This window comes from Pecten maximus, chromosome 17 (assembly GCF_902652985.1).
Source record: "Pecten maximus chromosome 17, xPecMax1.1, whole genome shotgun sequence".
Taxonomy (NCBI): Eukaryota; Metazoa; Mollusca; class Bivalvia; order Pectinida; family Pectinidae; genus Pecten; species Pecten maximus.
Window position 1 is genome coordinate 11,570,765 of NC_047031.1, and position 17,534 is coordinate 11,588,298.

At 36.9% G+C, this 17,534-nt stretch overlaps 1 protein-coding gene across 1 annotated transcript; it reads left to right on the top strand.

Annotated features, from left to right (window-relative positions):
- Window positions 1-1,559: 1,559 nt before the first annotated feature.
- LOC117314951 (plasminogen-like) lies at window positions 1,560-15,922 on the top strand. Its single transcript, XM_033869058.1, has 4 exons — window positions 1,560-1,673; window positions 5,562-5,652; window positions 6,104-6,289; window positions 15,531-15,922. The coding sequence occupies exons 1-4, from the start codon at window positions 1,620-1,622 to the stop codon at window positions 15,764-15,766; spliced, it is 567 nt and encodes a 188-aa protein (XP_033724949.1). The 5' UTR covers window positions 1,560-1,619; the 3' UTR covers window positions 15,767-15,922.
- The last annotated feature ends 1,612 nt before the right edge of the window (window positions 15,923-17,534 follow it).

Sequence of the window (17,534 nt, forward strand, 5' to 3'; positions counted from 1 at the left end):
TACCTACATGGGGGTGTTGAGGGGTTATATACGTACATGGGGGTAAGGGAGGTGTTATATACCTACATGGGGGTGTGCGAGGGATTATATACTTACATGGGGATGGGGAGGGGTTATATACCTACATGGGGATGGGGGAGGGGTTATATACCTACACGGGGGGTGTTGAGGGGTTATATACCTACATGAGGGTGTTGAGGGGTTATATACCTACATGGGGGTGTTGAGGGGTTATATACCTATACGGGGGTGTTGAGGGGTTATATACATACATGGGGTTGTTGAGGGGTTATATACCTACACGGGGGTGTGGGAAGGGTTTATATACCTACATGGAAATGGGGGAGGGGTTATATACCTACATTGGGATGGGGAGGGGTTTTATACCTACATGGAGATGGGGGAGGGGGTTATGTACCTACATGGGGATAGGGAGGGGTTATGTACCTACGTAGGGGTGGGGAAGCGGTATAGTTTGGAATGCAGCATTATGGGGCAAAGGAGATACAATCTTATATGATTTTTTATGGTCCCTGGGCAGCACACTGAAATGAAGTCCAAAAGTGAGGAAGAGAGACATAAGGAAGAAGAAAGTTAAGAGAAAAGATAAGATCCCAAATTTAGTCACCACATGCGATCAACCATTGGAGCAACAGGTACAATTCCCCCTACATGGGGATGTTGAGGGGTTATATACCTATACGGGGGTGTTGAGGGGTTATATACATACATGGGGTTGTTGAGGGGTTATATACCTACACGGGGGTGTGGGGAGGGTTGATATACCTACATGGAAATGGGGGAGGGGTTATATACCTACATTGGGATGGGGAGGGGTTTTATACCTACATGGAGATGGGGGAGGGGGTTATGTACCTACATGGGGATAGGGAGGGGTTATGTACCTACGTAGGGGTGGGGAAGCGGTATAGTTTGGAATGCAGCATTATGGGGCAAAGGAGATACAATCTTATATGATTTTTTATGGTCCCTGGGCAGCACACTGAAATGAAGTCCAAAAGTGAGGAAGAGAGACATAAGGAAGAAGAAAGTTAAGAGAAAAGATAAGATCCCAAATTTAGTCACCACATGCGATCAACCATTGGAGCAACAGGTACAATTCCCCCTACATGGGGATGTTGAGGGGTTATATACCTATACGGGGGTGTTGAGGGGTTATATACATACATGGGGTTGTTGAGGGGTTATATACCTACACGGGGGTGTGGGGAGGGTTGATATACCTACATGGAAATGGGGGAGGGGTTATATACCTACATTGGGATGGGGAGGGGTTTTTATACCTACATGGAGATGGGGGAGGGGGTTATGTACCTACATGGGGATAGGGAGGGGTTATGTACCTACGTAGGGGTGGGGAAGCGGTATAGTTTGGAATGCAGCATTATGGGGCAAAGGAGATACAATCTTATATGATTTTTTATGGTCCCTGGGCAGCACACTGAAATGAAGTCCAAAAGTGAGGAAGAGAGACATAAGGAAGAAGAAAGTTAAGAGAAAAGATAAGATCCCAAATTTCATTTTGTTCGGCTGTCAATTACAATTGGAATACCCTAGAATGTGAACTTGTCCACATCCAAGGAGCACTCCAGACCGATATGGTGATTGACAATAGTGAATGGAGGGCAGTGTATGCTACTGACATTCCAGAGGTACGTAAATGTAAGAATAGGTTACAAAAGTTTGTATTCACAGGATTTTTTTTTCTACTTAACGGAACATAATTTAGATTATCAAAACTCAAGAAAATTTAAATAAAATAGTTTCAAAAACGCGTTATATAAAACAGTGATCTGATTTGTTGGAAAGGTGTATTATTGCTTTACGTCATATCAACAGCTAAGGCCATTTAAGGACGACCTCCCTTGCGAGCGCATGTGTGTTTTGGGAGGCTGTGGTATGTTCGTGTCAAGTCTCCTTGTGATAGGGCGGATCTTTTGCCGATTTAAAGTGCTATCTCACTGAAGCATACTGCCGAAGACACCCAGCAGCACACCCCATCCGGTCACATTATACTGACAACGGGCCAACCAGTCGTCCCACTCCAAATATGCTAAGCGCTAAGCAGGAGTAGCAACTACCATTTTTATAGACTCTGGTATGTTTCGGCTAGGGGACAGAACCCAAAACCTTCCTCACAGCGGCGAACGCTCAACTAAAGGCCAAAAGTGAGGCATTGTCAAGGGAGACATTAGAAAGAATTTGTAAAGAAAGAAAAGATAAGATCCAAAACTCAGTCGCCTCTTGCAATGGGGGAAGCAGGTACAATTCTTACTCCCTACCTGTAGGGCAATGCTGATGTAACATAATATGATACTACATATATTTACATGTTACCTGTTAAAATGAATTACCTTTTCTATTTCCCTAAAATATTGAATTCCATTTATATATGCTTGGTGGTGGGGAAGTGTGGTGATGTGATAGAGGATATTGGTCCTGGTATCCGTTTGGAAGAGACTGCTTGTATAGACGATGACTTGATTGCCCAGTTAAATTGTGTTTTGGCAAGGATTATGCCGAGCGAAGACGACAACTGGTATCAAATCATGATGATTTCCAGGTGTTTCTGATTTGAGTAAAAGTTGATTCTGTCACATGTCATGTGTTTTCTTTCATTTTGGTGTCAAAATATAGTTGATCCAGTGAAAGCATTTCTAACTTAATTTTTTTTTTAAACTTTACCCGACAAGAAATTTCTGGTGAAAAAAAGAGTCCTGCTTAAGCTTTCACCAGACAAAATGTCCTGTAAAATAATAACATTTCGCTTGGACTGCGCTAAGCAGCTAGGAGTAGCAACTACCATTTTTAAAGACTCCGGTATATCTCGGCCAGAGGACGGAACTCGAAGTCTTCCTAACATGGGCGAACGCTCAACTGAAGGCCAAAGGTGAAGCATTATCGAGGGAGACTTTAGGAAGAAGAATATTGTTCATTTAGCAAGAGGCTTGCAGAGTGCTATACACTTTAACCCGAGGATTGAGATATCCCTGTCCATAAAAACAAATACAGGGATGCTTATTTTTCTCCTATACTACAAAGAAAAATCAATCCTGAACGGAGTACATCGTCATGAATGGTGCATGAATATAAAAACCGGTGTTGTTGATAATAAAATGATGAAATGTGCAGTATAAGTGACGAAATGAATATTTCCCAGAATCTAAATACAAAATTCTTGGTTTCTTCGCTTTAGGTGCTTGGATTGGAGTGATATTATTAATGGTGATGTTAAATGTCCCACCAGTTATAGTAGAACCTTGGACAATGTTAGGGATTTCACATTTCGTGGATGTCGTACGAGATTTTCACAAGGAAATGCTGCTTGCGCTAAGGACACTTGTGATGTTTGCTCGATTGTCTGAGGTAGGTGTTCGAATGTCCGCAGTTTGACGGAGCGGTCAGTTGATGACAGAATAGATGCCATAGTTTGTTTTTGTTTATTGCTGACAGTTCTGTAGTTGTTTAAGGATTGGATGTTTTTATGTCCGGTCACTGTGATTGCCTGTGCGTCAGTGGCGTTTACATCGAGTAGTTTTTGACATGTATGTTTTCGTACACTAGTGTTAGTTAGCCTTTTCCCAAGAACGTTGTTATGGGAGCCACTGGTCAGAATACCACTTTTTGTAACCATATTTTTCAGGAGTTTGTATAACTTATTTTGGCCGACGGGTGTCCTGAGAAATCATTGGTGATTCTGATGAGGTGTTTTGGTGTGTGACAGTTAGAAGGGGTGTTCGTCGTAACAGGAATCAGTCGGTCTTTTTTATTTATAGGCCTTGTACACCTTGTGTTAGTAGTGTATATCCTCGTTCTAGTCTCGGTTTGTCTTTCATTGAATTGTAAAAATTCCCTGTCATGTTTTTGATCATATCCAAGTTGAATGTCTCTCCAGCATAATTGTCGGTGTTCATTCCCTTCCCTCGTTACAAAATTCAGCATATTATTGAACCAAACTGTTCTGAGTAGTAATACCTCGGGATTGTCGATAACCTGTTGTTTACATTCATATAACATCTATATTTCTAAATCAGAAGTAACACAAACGAATCCAATATTTGATATTAAACTATAGCCGTAACGATGTTGTTTTAGGTATCAATATCCCTGAGATAGCTTGGCTGGTACTCGTTGCCATCCTTTTGTCGTACACACAATAACAATTTGGACAGGAATTTGTCGAGTTGTTCGGCAGGTTACGACAGGGTGGATATGACGTAAAGTTACGCAAAGTTTAACGTAAGGTACGAAGCTTTTGTGAAACGCTTAGTAATTCGTAAATCTGACTTACGCAAAGATTCGTAAGAAACGAAGCTTTGTGAAAGAAGGTCTTATATCATCTTCACTACTACTCTAGTGGTCATCACTGGTCTCTATGGTCGGAACATCATGTATGCTTTCCTCTGATTCATCCCTATATCTGACTGGTTTTCTTCTAACCCTCCTAATTTCCTCTGAATTCATGAATTCCCCTCACCGTTCTCATTGGTCTCGTCTACTTCTTTCATTTTCTGGCCAAAAAATCCCCAATGACTCCCTAATGTCACTATTTTCCCTATACATTGCCTCCGCCTTTCTCTTTTTAGAATTCCAAAGCGTTTCTTAATTTTAATGACAATTTTGGCAACAACTGCCACTCAGTGGTATAAACAAAAATACTGGGATCAACATTTGATCTCTACACAGCCACCATTAGTAACATGGTCGAGTCTATCTTCTCTACTCCAGATTCGGTTTCCTTGGTACTCGTTCGCATACGACCCTAGCTGTTGCGATGACCTTAAAAGAAAAAAAAACTTAAAGAAAAATATATGTTTGGTGTGGATCGCATCAGCAGTGTATGAAATTACTAGGTACCTTGGATCGGGGGACGGGACGGACATGGTTACACTATATACCCCCATCCCATTTTGGGGACATGAAAATCGTTAGTGAATACATTTTGAACGGCGTAACCACAGTTAAAACAAAGCGTCAAACACATGGTAAAGAATAAACAAGAGGTCCAGAAGGCTTGTATCGCTCGCCTAGATATTTCAGTAATAATGGCAAAATACTTATCAAGGTCAAGAAGAAAAATCATTATTTTTTCCTCTATTGGACCCCATCACCAATGTCAATGAAGCTAGACCCTTCATTTTACATTATATATCATTTGCCAAATAATTTTCCAGACCGAATTGCTTATGTATTCGTTCAGGATTAGTAGCGATTTAAAAGAAATGTGGACGCCACACTATGACATAACCTCACCCTTCGGGCCAGGTGAACTTTCAGTGCATTTGGGAAACTAAAAACATGATGCAGCATGTTCATTGATTTCTCCGAGTCGTCTTGATAATTGTTCAGTCGAAATCGTACTGATGTTCACATTTGTAATTTCTCCGCATAATTTGTAAGTTCACAACATGGGGTGTTGATAATTTCGATATGTTCGTTTGTTGTCAACCGGTTAACAACCCATTATACCTGTAGTTCGTCCGATTCTGTGTTGAAGGGTCAGTAACCATGCAATACTTAGTACGTGTTATATGTCGCAGGTTCTGGCAGGCGTGTGTGGCAACAACAATTGTCCATTCAGTCAAAAATGTGTGGAGCTGACGTCGGGAGGAAGCGCCTGTGTTAATCAGGGTAAGTATATATTAAACTATCCGTGTCCTGCTTGGTATCTTCGACAGCATGCTTCAGTGAGGTGATCACAATGAGACGAACACAAACATATCACATTCTTTCAAAATACACAAGCATACCTCACGCATGTATCATCAAGGACATTTAACACTTCAAAACTAAATTAAACCTAAGCGCTAAGTAGGTAACTATCATGTTTATTGACTCTGGTATGCCTCGACCAGGAGACAGAACCAAAATCATTCCTCATTATGTGTTAACATTATATCCCCACGTCTGCTTTGATCGTAATGTTTGAATCCCGAACGCGATACCGACCACCAAAACGTTATCGGCACTGTGGAAGGGTGACTCGGAATGTACCGCTTTGTGCCTATCAATGTCAGTGTAATGTGCTATTTTAAGTAATAATAATAAGAGCAAGTTACATCTTTGCCTTTAACTCTTGCAGATATAATATTGGCTCCTGGGATATACGGTGACCTGCTACCCAACACACGACTGTATCACCCACAAGGCAACACTACTATCACAATGTACGAGTGTACAGCTCTTACTGACCAACAACCAATCGAGTCACATCCAGTAGCCAGGATTGTTAATGGAGTTTATACTCGAGCAACTGTGTCATGTTCTGGTAAGAATAATTATTAGAATAAATGTCGTGATAAAAATGTCAAGTAATTATCGCAACACTTGTGGTATGCGTTTGCTTTTTGCATAAAACATTTAAGGATTTATTGTCAATTCTGTTGCTTGCATGGACTGATGAAGGAAAGTGAACCTCGTGCAAATGAAGTGAATTGCTTATGGCACATGAACTGCGTCGCAGTTCACTTCATTTGCACGAGGTTCACTTCCCTGCATCAGTCCATGCAAGAAACAAAATTGACAATCAATCCTTATACTTACGTTAACCAAATTAAAATCCCCGCCTCCAGATTGCAAAATTCGGTCGCGCTCGGAGGAACTTAAGAGGCTCAGGCTTTGTCATTTTCGAGGATCTGACACGGCTAAATCAGCAGAGACTAAAGGAAGCTTATCGAATGGAGAGTGTTAAGAACTCATATAGTGTTGACGGGAAACTTTTCGTGATACTTAAAAACGGGGGAAAACGTAAACTTTTATTTGACACGCCCCTGGATGAGAACTATCTACTGAATGACTCCAACTTCTGGAATAGGAAATAAAACTCTGTGTGATTTCACAATGGAAGATCGGTATGGACATAACGCCAGTATTATCTGGTTATCGATCTTGGGATTATATTTGTGTATTTTTTGTGTATAAAGGAGTTTTTGCCTGCTCAAAGACAAGGAGTTTGCTATAAATATTATTAGCATGTACGTGGTATGAAAGTGTATTATTTTTCGGTGTGGAATTAGTTCAGGAATGGACATTCTAGAATACAGGTAAGATTATTACTTTGTATATTAACACTACTGTATTGCTAACTTTTATCTGTTTATATTGCCTAATCATATTGTTTCTCAGTCGGCAAGTATGTGTTTACTCGTATTGATTTAAGTACTATTAGTCGTTTGCTGGTAGTTATAACTGAAATGAGGTTGTAATGTACTGTGCCAAAGTCAGATTATATTCCGGGTAATCTGCCCACTTTTCATTCCGGATTTGTTTTTATACCTAGTCTCGTAGTCTAACTTCCGGTGGTATGCTTCCGGTACGGCAAGTGTGGCGGTGGGTCTGTTTACAGTGACAAGTATGTTTTATTGACTGCAGTGCTGTGTGGTAGTCGGTTTCGCCTGTGTCTTTACCCTAAAGTATGTTTTTATATCTATCTTTCTGCCTCTTTATCTTTCCTTTATCCTTTTGTCACGGTGGTCAAACTTTAATAGTCTGACCAACACCTGTACATGTAAAGTGTATATAGATACTTGCGCTGTGTATCGTGTATAATGTTTGTACAAGTCCCTGTGTCATATAATGTCCTATGTACCTGTGTATATAGTTGTTATGGTGACGTATGAGAGATGAGCGCAAGGATTGGTTGAGTGTGTCACTTTGACCCTGCATGACCCTATACCCGTGCACGTGGAAAACCTTACCTGGGACTTGCCCAGGTGTGTGCAGCCACAACGGCTATAGACCCTACACAATCCACACGTCCGGTATAAGCCTGTGAGCTTTATGGCCACAGTGCTTCTAGGTAAGTTTATTTAATTTAAAATAATAATATAAATACATTATTTGATATGTTTTAGCTATTTGATATAGATAAAATACATTGAACTAATATATTTGCATTTATAATATCTTGCCGGTAATATGTTAAAATATTTAACATGACATACACGTGGTCGGGCTCCATAGGGTCAAAGCTATTGTAAAAATAATGTATTATAATTGTTAATTGTAAAAGTGTAACTATGAAATAAAATAGAATATAATATAAACATATAAAATATACCTAAATGAATATTTAATGCGTTAAGTATTAAATAATGTAATTGTCGGCATCGTTTATACGTGTCCGTATGTATTTTAGGTATTGTTCTTTTTATTTCAGGTCACTGTCTCCGTGTCTGTGTTTATGTTCAATAAACTGTGTTTCAAATGTAAAACATCGTTGGTGCATAATTGCAAGAAATATCCACATATCATATTACTCGTGTGACACTTTATTTTCTTGGGGGATCCAGTTTTCTGTATTTATCGATGCAACCCGGGCATAACATGAGTAGTATCAGTGTACTTTCGGCGAATTGTCAGGGTCTTGGCGATAGAGTTAAGAGAAAGGATGTTTTTTCTTATTTGAAAGAAAAGAATAATCACATTTACTGTCTTCAGGATACTCATTTTACGGAAGAACAAGAATGTATCATTAGAAATGAATGGGGGTATTCGAGCTACTTCAGCTCGTTTAGATCGAATTCACGAGGTGTTGCCATCCTGATAAATAATAACTTTGAAAACAAAATACATAGAGAAAAGAAGGATTTGAACGGGAATTTCCTTGCGTTAGATATTGACATTGAGGGTCTAAGGTTAACACTCATCTGTCTTTATGGCCCGAACCAGGATAATCCTGATATTTATGATCGTATTCAAGATACACTTGATAGTTTTGAAAATTATAACATAATTATTTGCGGGGATTTTAATTTAGTACTGAACCCAGAGTTAGACTATGATAGTAGTTACAGAAATGTTAATAATAGTAATGCTAGAGATAAGGTTTTGGAAATGATTGAGAATTTTGATTTGATTGATATTTACAGGGAATATAATCCAACAAGCAGGAGATACACCTGGCGTAGAAGTAACCCTATATAAAACAGGCTAGGTTAGATTTGTTTCTTGTTTCAGAGAACCTTTTATCAAGTATAACAAACTCTAGAATCGACGCTGGCTATAGATCAGATCATTCTGCCCCCATTATTACTTTAAAATTAAATGAATTTAAGAAAGGCAAAGGTCTATGGAAACTTAATAACTCCTTATTACATGACCCTGAATATATAAATATTGTTAAAAATTGTATTGAAAATATTAAGTTACAATACTGCTTACCTGTTAACAATTTCGAGTCTGTTAAAAATATTCCAGATAGTGATATAAAGTTAGTAATAAATGACCAATTTTTTTTGGAGACTCTATGAATGGAAATAAGGGGTAGGTCTATATCATACTCATCTTACAGGAAAAAGCAAACTAATCTCAGGGAGGAAGAAATAAAGAAATGCATAGCAATAATAGATGCTGAAGAAAACCCAGATCTTGAGTTATTAAATGAGCAAAAAAGGGAATTGGAATCTATCCGAATAAAGAGGATTAGGGGCAGCATAATCAGATCCAGGGCCAAATGGGTAGAAGAGGGAGAAAAACCAACATCTTACTTTCTCAATCTTGAAAATAGAAATTATACCTCTAAAATCATCCCAAAAATTCAGAAAGATAATGATATTATTACAAAGCAAGATGATATTTTAGAAGAAGTTAATTTTTTTTATGACAATTTATATAGATTTAGGGAGGTTGATGATGTTAATTTAGAAATACATCTTCAAAATTGTAATGTTCCAAAACTTAATAACAATGAATCTAACAGCTTAGAGGGTAAAATAACACATGATGAAGCTGGGAAAACTCTTAAGGAAATGAAAAATAACAAAAGTCCAGGGTCAGATGGCTTCACCTCAGAATTTTTTTAAGTATTTTGGAAAAAATTAGGTAATTTTGTTGTACGTTCGATAAATTATGGTTTTACAATTGGTCAGCTTTCAGTTACGCAAAGACATGGTGTTATTACTTGCATCCCCAAGGGAGATAAACCACGACATTTCTTAAAAAAAAGGAGACCTATTACTCTTTTAAACATTACTTATAAAATTGCCTCTGGGGTTATCACACGTCGTTTTAAAACAGTATTGGGAAAAATTATAAGCGAAGACCAGACTGGATTTTTATCGGGGCGGTACATTGGGGAAATATTCGCACAGTTTACGACATTATGCAGTTTGCAGAAGATCACAACATTCCAGGAATGTTAATGCTTGTAGACTTTGAAAAAGCTTTTGATTCGGTCTCATGGGAATTCGTAGATTAAGTACTTAGCTATTTTAATTTTGGGGAAGACGCAAGAAAGTGGGAAATATTTTTCATTATAACATTAGTGCATCAGTTAATCAGGGGGGCAATATTTCTCCGTGTATTAAAATTGAACGTGGATGTCGTCAAGGCGATCCAATCGCACCATACATTTTCATTATTTGTGCTGAAGTCCTAGCAGCAAAAATAAAAAAAACAATAACCTTATTAAAGGTATCAATGTTGATAACTCTGTCATTTTAAATGTGCAATATGCAGACGACACTGGGCTGATATTGGATGGGTCTGAGGGGTCTTTGAGGGAATGTATCTTTGAACTGAAGAATTATGCAAAAATATCTGGACTAAACATTAATACTAGTAAAACCCAGGTTATATGGATAGGGAGTAGGATATATAGTCAAGATACTTTTATGCCAGAAGCTAATTTACAGTGGAGAAGAGATAGGTTCACATTTTTAGGGATAGACTTTTCTGTAGACTTAAGTCAAATTCCAAAAATGAACTTTGATAAAAAAAATCGTAAAACTTAAGGCAATGATTCAAACATGGAAGAGACGAACCTTAACTCCATTAGGGAAGATTAATATTATTAAGTCATTGCTAATTTCACAACTGAATTATTTGTTTTTAAATTTGCCAAATCCACCAGAAAAATATATTTCTCTTTTAAGCTCACTACTCTTTGATTATTTGTGGAACGGTAAATGTCATAAGATAAAAATGATGTGGTCGTTCAAAACTATATGGAAGGGGGTTAAAGATGTTCATGCCTTCATTAATTCCCTGAAGCTAAGTTGGGTTAGAAGAATTGCTCAGTCATCAGGCAAATGGAAATTTTTGTTGAATACAATTATTGACCCAAAAAGCTGTTTAATTGTGGAAAAGAATATATCAAATTAAGTGGTCACAGATGCAACAATCTATTTTGGAAAGATGTTTTAAAAGCATGGGGCAGACTCAATAACTCGGAATTTATGAATTGTACTAGACAAGATTCTATAATAAAATCTCCTCTTTGGTATAATAATGATATCCAGGTTAATAACAAATTTGTTTTTTATTCAAATGGTTTAAGGCGGGTGTGTTTACATTGAATGATATGATAAAGGATGCAGACAATTTGACCTTTTATCCTGTGATGAGTTTTTATATAATTTTCAAATTAATACAAACTTTTTGCATTATCATGGACTAGTTTCTGCTGTCCAATGCTTTTTAAGTAAACCTTCTCAGCCTTTTGTACCACTCCTATGGGATATATTCTTCAAGAGTAACAGAGGTTCTAAAGATTTTTATAATGGTATTATTGCACCCGTGACAGTGCCTACTGGAGTCATAAAATGGAATCAGGACTATGATATAGATAAAGAAAACTGGACAAAAATATTTTAATTACCTTTTGTTGTCACATAAATTCAAAACTACAATGGTTCCAGGTTAGAATTATACATAATATTCTGGTAACAAATACTTTTCTTTTTAAAGTCAAATTGAGTCAAAGTCATCTTTGTACATTTTGTAATATGGAGCCTGAAACAATAGTGCACTGTTTATGGGAATGCACAGAAGTGCAAGATCTACTTCAAAGATTTGAATCCCTACTCGACACGCTCCTTATTCCTTTTGCATATAATAAAGAATCATTCCTTTTTGGAATTATTTCACAAATTTCAAGTCATGTGAATAATGAAATTTTTATTCTCTTGAAGCATTATATTTATAAGACCAGATGCCTGAGCAACTCTTTGAACCTGAACGCACTTATAAATGTCATCAAAGACAACTTCCTCATTCAAAAATAGCTAAATAATAATAGCAAAAGTGTAATAATTCAAAGGGAATTTGAACTTAACTGGAGAAAATGGGCACCTCTATTAGAGCTTAGTGGTTAAATTTTTTAATAAATTAATTAGACCGTTTTGTTTTGCCAAGTCCCTGGCATAGCCTCATTAGCTCTTTGCATTAGCTACTTACTTAATCTAGTTATACAGTTTGTATCCCCCCCCCCCCTCTCTCTCTCTCTCTCTCTCTGTCTCTCTCTCTCTCTCTCTCTCTCTCTCTCTCTCTCTCTCTCTCTCAAGGAGTGTAAGCTGTGAGAGTGACTAGCCAACTTATATTATATAATCACCTGCGTTCATTAAGTGAGAATGTTGATGTTTGTTTTTTAAGAAAAATGATGTGATGATTGAAGATGAAGTTCAATTTAGTGAGGTTATTATCACTGATAAATTAAATGTATAATGCGAATATGATGTACAATGTATGATGATCAAATTAGGATGATGAGGGTGGGATGTAAGAATAAGATTATGTGTTCTGGATGACAATAAAGATGTAAGTGAAGTATAGAATGATGAAAGGTTGCTAAGGATTGTTGTTCATGATGATGATGATGATGATGATGAGGATGATGATGAGGATGGATGATGATGATGATAATGTTTGTCATCGAGTGTGGATCGCAATAATGATGGTACATTTGTGGATGATAAAGATGATGATGATGATGATGATGATGATGTATCTGGATGATGATGATGTATTTAGGATGATGATGATGATTATGATGATGATGATGATGATGATGATGATGAATGATAAAGATAATGATGATGTAGATGTACATGTATCTAGATGATGATGTATTTAGGATGATGAGGATGATGATGAGAATGAGGATGATAGGATTATGATAATGTAGAAGATGCATATCTGGATGATGATGATGATAATGATGATGATGATGGAGATTGATGATGATATACTTATAATTATGATGCTGAAGATGATGATTATCATACATGGATGATGATGAAATCAGGTGATAGTTTTATTTTATACATAATGTTGATGGTTTGTATGTGTGTGTGTGAGAGATCGTATGTCTTTTTTGTTTATATGCAAAAAATGATGAAAAATACAAAAAAAATACAAAAAAAAAAAAAAATTAACACCGAACCCCTGTGACCGTATGCGATGCAGTCTTATAGCGGGGATATGCGGAGCTCGAGAAAAAGTGTAACAATGTGGAATTTAGTCGCAGGTTAGCTGATGATGTTTATGGTATTTTTGAAATATTGGATTTCATTGTCGCACTGGCGTTTTGGGATGTAAATTCTTATCACAGTGAATAAAGAAACATTGATTTGAAAATTGGTGGTATTCGACGGCCGGAAACTTGTGTCCTCCATATGTTTAGATTTATAATCCTAATGAGTCAAATAACGATAATAAGGTGTCCCTGTGATCGATATAGCATACTGCTGCTACCAGTCTGTTTTGTGTTGTTAAATAGTGTTAAAATTTAGGTTTATTTGCTGTGACCACTCAAATGGTATCAAGCATGGCGTTCGTGATACCGCTATCGTTATACTTAGACTAGTGCCTACTGCGCTACGTAGGTCAAGAGCTCGGTGCTATCGGGAGTGACAGTGTTTTCGAAACTGTCTTCATTATACTGGCATTTGTATTAGCACATCAAGCGGCTATTCCACTTGTGTTTATATACGTTTAAAACAATGTTACACAATTCACAAAATGAAGTGCATTCAAGTCTGAGGCGGTACAGAACTCGATCGCCATTGTAAACTCAGTGAATGTATTCACACGCCGGCAAGAAAGTGATTAGTCTCTTAGAACAGTAGCACGCGACCTAAAATCTTCAACGGGAAATTAAGTAATATGAGTTCACAAGGTTCATTGAGGCGTAGCGAAGTGAAAATGTAAATATTTCCTCTTGGTAACATTGCTGTCGCCAGTCTTGCTGTTACTTTTTATCAAGCTCTGTTGACCCAATGCAATTACATTTTGTCCGTTGTTGTGTGCTAACTTTTCTTGATCACGCATTAACTTGAGTAAATATGAAAAGATTTCCAGGAAACTTGGTATGCAGCCTTATATTAGCAAGATCTCAGAAGAGTGACAATCGGGCCGATTCAACCGTAACTGCGTGGCCCTTTTGTATTAGTATCGCCATACCGCACTTGTGCACACGATACCTCGAATTTATTTGTATGAAACTTAAGTCTGCAGCCTTATATTAATCAACCGTAACTAGCAGAGATACGGCCCTGAATAGTGTAATTTCCCTTGGATCTCGTGCACACGATAACTGAGTAAATATAAACGGATCCTCACGTCGTCTTACATCAATAATATCTAGGAGGATTTTGACAATCGGACTGATTTAACTGTGACTTACAGAGTATTTTTTAGGTTCTTTTTCGTCATCAATATAAACGGATTTTCATGAAACAGTGTTGCCGCTTTATATAAATAATGAGTGAGTTCAACAATTGGACTGATTTAACTGATTTATTGGCCTTTGTAGCTTTATTGTCATTGGCCTTGTGTACATGATGACTTACGATTCATTTAAGCTTGGTTCTATTCAGCCAGCTTGTTTGGATGACAGTTTGATGGTATGGACCTGATGGCCTAAAAGGCGAGGCCATAATGACTGAACAATTTCAGGTGACCATTAGTTACATGATCACACCGATGTTGATGAAACTTGCAGCTTTAACTAGATAACTAGATATCGGATGAATTCGACAATCGAAACGATTCATTCGTAACCTAGAATTGTAGCCCTTTGTTATTTAATCATCATTGCGCCTTGTGAATTCGACAACTTGAGTAAATATAAACGGATTTTGACTAAACCTGGTCAGCACCTTAATATTCAGCAATGTGATAAATTTGGTCGTAACTTATTTTGATCAAATTTGGTATGCTGTAAGCTTTATATCGATAAGATCTTGAAAATTTTCCACTGATGTCTGGCCGCATGTATCTGTCCGTACTCTTATCACACCCCTGTGACCGATAAGGTTCATTGGCTTCTTGCTGGATTTGCTTTGCTTTTAAAATGTTGAACGTCCTATGATCAGCTGCATACATGTGATGTTATGTTTTAGGCGTTTGTGGGAATATACGGAGATTTTTTGCATTATTGTATTAACATTATTATTATTAATACATATTTTATAACATCTTGATTTGGTTAAAATCAAAGTTAGATGTAGGTATCGAGCAGAAGGCCTTCACACTCTCAATGGACACATAAACGATAAAAGCTATGTAATCAGCAGTGTTCACTTTCGCCGTGCCTGTTGAAACTGATCACAAGTTTTTACTCATGATTCTTTGCTGCTGTGCCTTCCGCCATCAACTATTTTCATCCGATCATGTCAGATATACACGTGATGTCCGACAGGTCATGACTTAATGTTTGCTCTACTTTTGTTTTCATTCGACCGTGTCCTATACGTAATAACATAATATTTGCTTCACTTTACTTCCAGCTGCCGACTGTGTTATTCCGTCTGTATCCTACGAGGCGTATGTTACTGTTACTGTATCCGGTACTCTCTGCCAGCGCTGGGACTCGAATTCTCCTCACGATACTAAATTTTTCCAAGGAAGATCCGATCTGAAAAATTGGTGTCGACTACCAAACAACGAAACCACCAAACCCTGGTGTTACACAACTGATCCAAATATTCGCTGGGATCTTTGTCCAGTCATTGATTGTCTTTGACAATGCCAAATTTTATGGTTGACTATATGCGTCCTTCAGTACGGTTATCCACTGCCCGTAACGGAGTAGCGGATTCTTACAGAAGTTTGGAAACAAAATTTGTTTCATACCCCGATGAAACTAAAAAATAATTGACATCAACGCTTATAATTAATTTTTGGAAATGATTTTCTAATTTAAAACATGTTTTATGTACAATTTTACTGGTTTTAAATGTGATTCTTTTTCTCAAATCAATACGCAACGTCAATTGTCGTATTGTGACGTCACATTTTTCGCTCCATTCTCGGAATTTCTTTCATAGAAGAATGAAAAGAATTTTTCGACCAATCACATTTGAGTTTTTACCAAGAAAACAAAGAAAATTAATTATATCGGTATGAAGAGGTATCTGTATTTAGCAGAAAATAGAGCAATCTTTATCTTAATAGAATAGAGATTTCAGTAGTTTGATTAGTTATCAGCTTTTGAATAAAAAATGAATTACAGATATCTGTATTTGCAAACAGAGATATTTCTAGTTGTTTGGGAAATAAAGATATCTATATGAAATACAGAAACATCTACTAAAATTGATAATATTGATACCTTTATTTGGATAGAGATATCTCTGGTATTTTCCATTCAGATATTTAATGCATATTTGATCATAATATTTGATATCTGAATACAAATCTACGCATCAATTAAGTAAAAATTAGAGAAAAAAATGATTGTCATTAACATACTTGACGAGTATTTTGACATACAGGTGATTACCTGTTTTTATATCATGTCTGCTTGTCAAAATATCTAATGTCTGGTGTTAGGGTAAAAAAAACATGGACCATGTAATGACAATTGCTCACATGATTAATACAGTCATGAAAAACATGTAATTTTGTTTCATGGATATACCAATAAGGTCAAATGACAAATTGTAGGAAATGATCCCTCTAAATACATGCAGGTTATGTTTTGAAACATTTACCTAAATAATGCAATAGAAACCTGTATCTTAATTATTGTCTGAATTTCAGTAATAAAGGTAAAAGTAAATGATGAAGTAGGTAGAGGTTGATATTTTGATTTAGTATAAATTACATATTGTACAATTAGTGTTTAAATGATACACTGTTTAATCAGAATGTGAATGATACACTGTTTTATCAGAATGTGTACTGCACAATAATTTGATGTTTGTTCAACAAATGTGTTTTACTTTTGTAGGTAAACTAGATTCTCTACTGTTTATGTTTTTTTTTCTATTTGACATGACAGAACAATTGAACAAGTATACTGTACGTTAGTACTGAATATAATCATGCTTTCATCATATCTGTGCTTTGTGATGAACCCTCGCGTCGTCATATAAGCGGAGTCCAAAGTCCGTGGTTTCTGATATACTGCGACCGTCGTGCGGTTAGGGTTTTCCCTTCTATACTGTTTTTTCATGCCTTCTTTGCGTATATAGAATATTATGTCTTAGCAAAGTTTATGTTGAAACGTAAGCGCCTGCTGATGTGTGTGTTTCCACGAGATACATTTAAACTTGCGCATTCCTACTTACTGAAGTGTGAGAACCAGATCTAGCACAATTAACCACTTTTTATTAGAATGCATTGATCGACAACCTTCAAGTAAATGAGATACTATAAAAACTTCTCTTTAATCCAATAAATGTTATAATTCCATAATAAATGTTTCATTGTTTTTATCACTTCGAAAAGTGGGGACGTGGTTTTTGGAACACCCTGTACAACATTATAAACAGGGCAGCAAAGACCAG

Bases quoted from the DNA above. Each gene is read 5' to 3' on its own strand.
- LOC117314951 (XM_033869058.1), top strand. From the start codon at position 1,620: ATGGTGATTGACAATAGTGAATGGAGGGCAGTGTATGCTACTGACATT. The intron at 1,674-5,561 runs GTACGTAAATGT...TATATGTCGCAG, and splicing joins ATGCTACTGACATTCCAGAG to GTTCTGGCAGGCGTGTGTGG. The intron at 5,653-6,103 runs GTAAGTATATAT...TAACTCTTGCAG, and splicing joins AAGCGCCTGTGTTAATCAGG to ATATAATATTGGCTCCTGGG.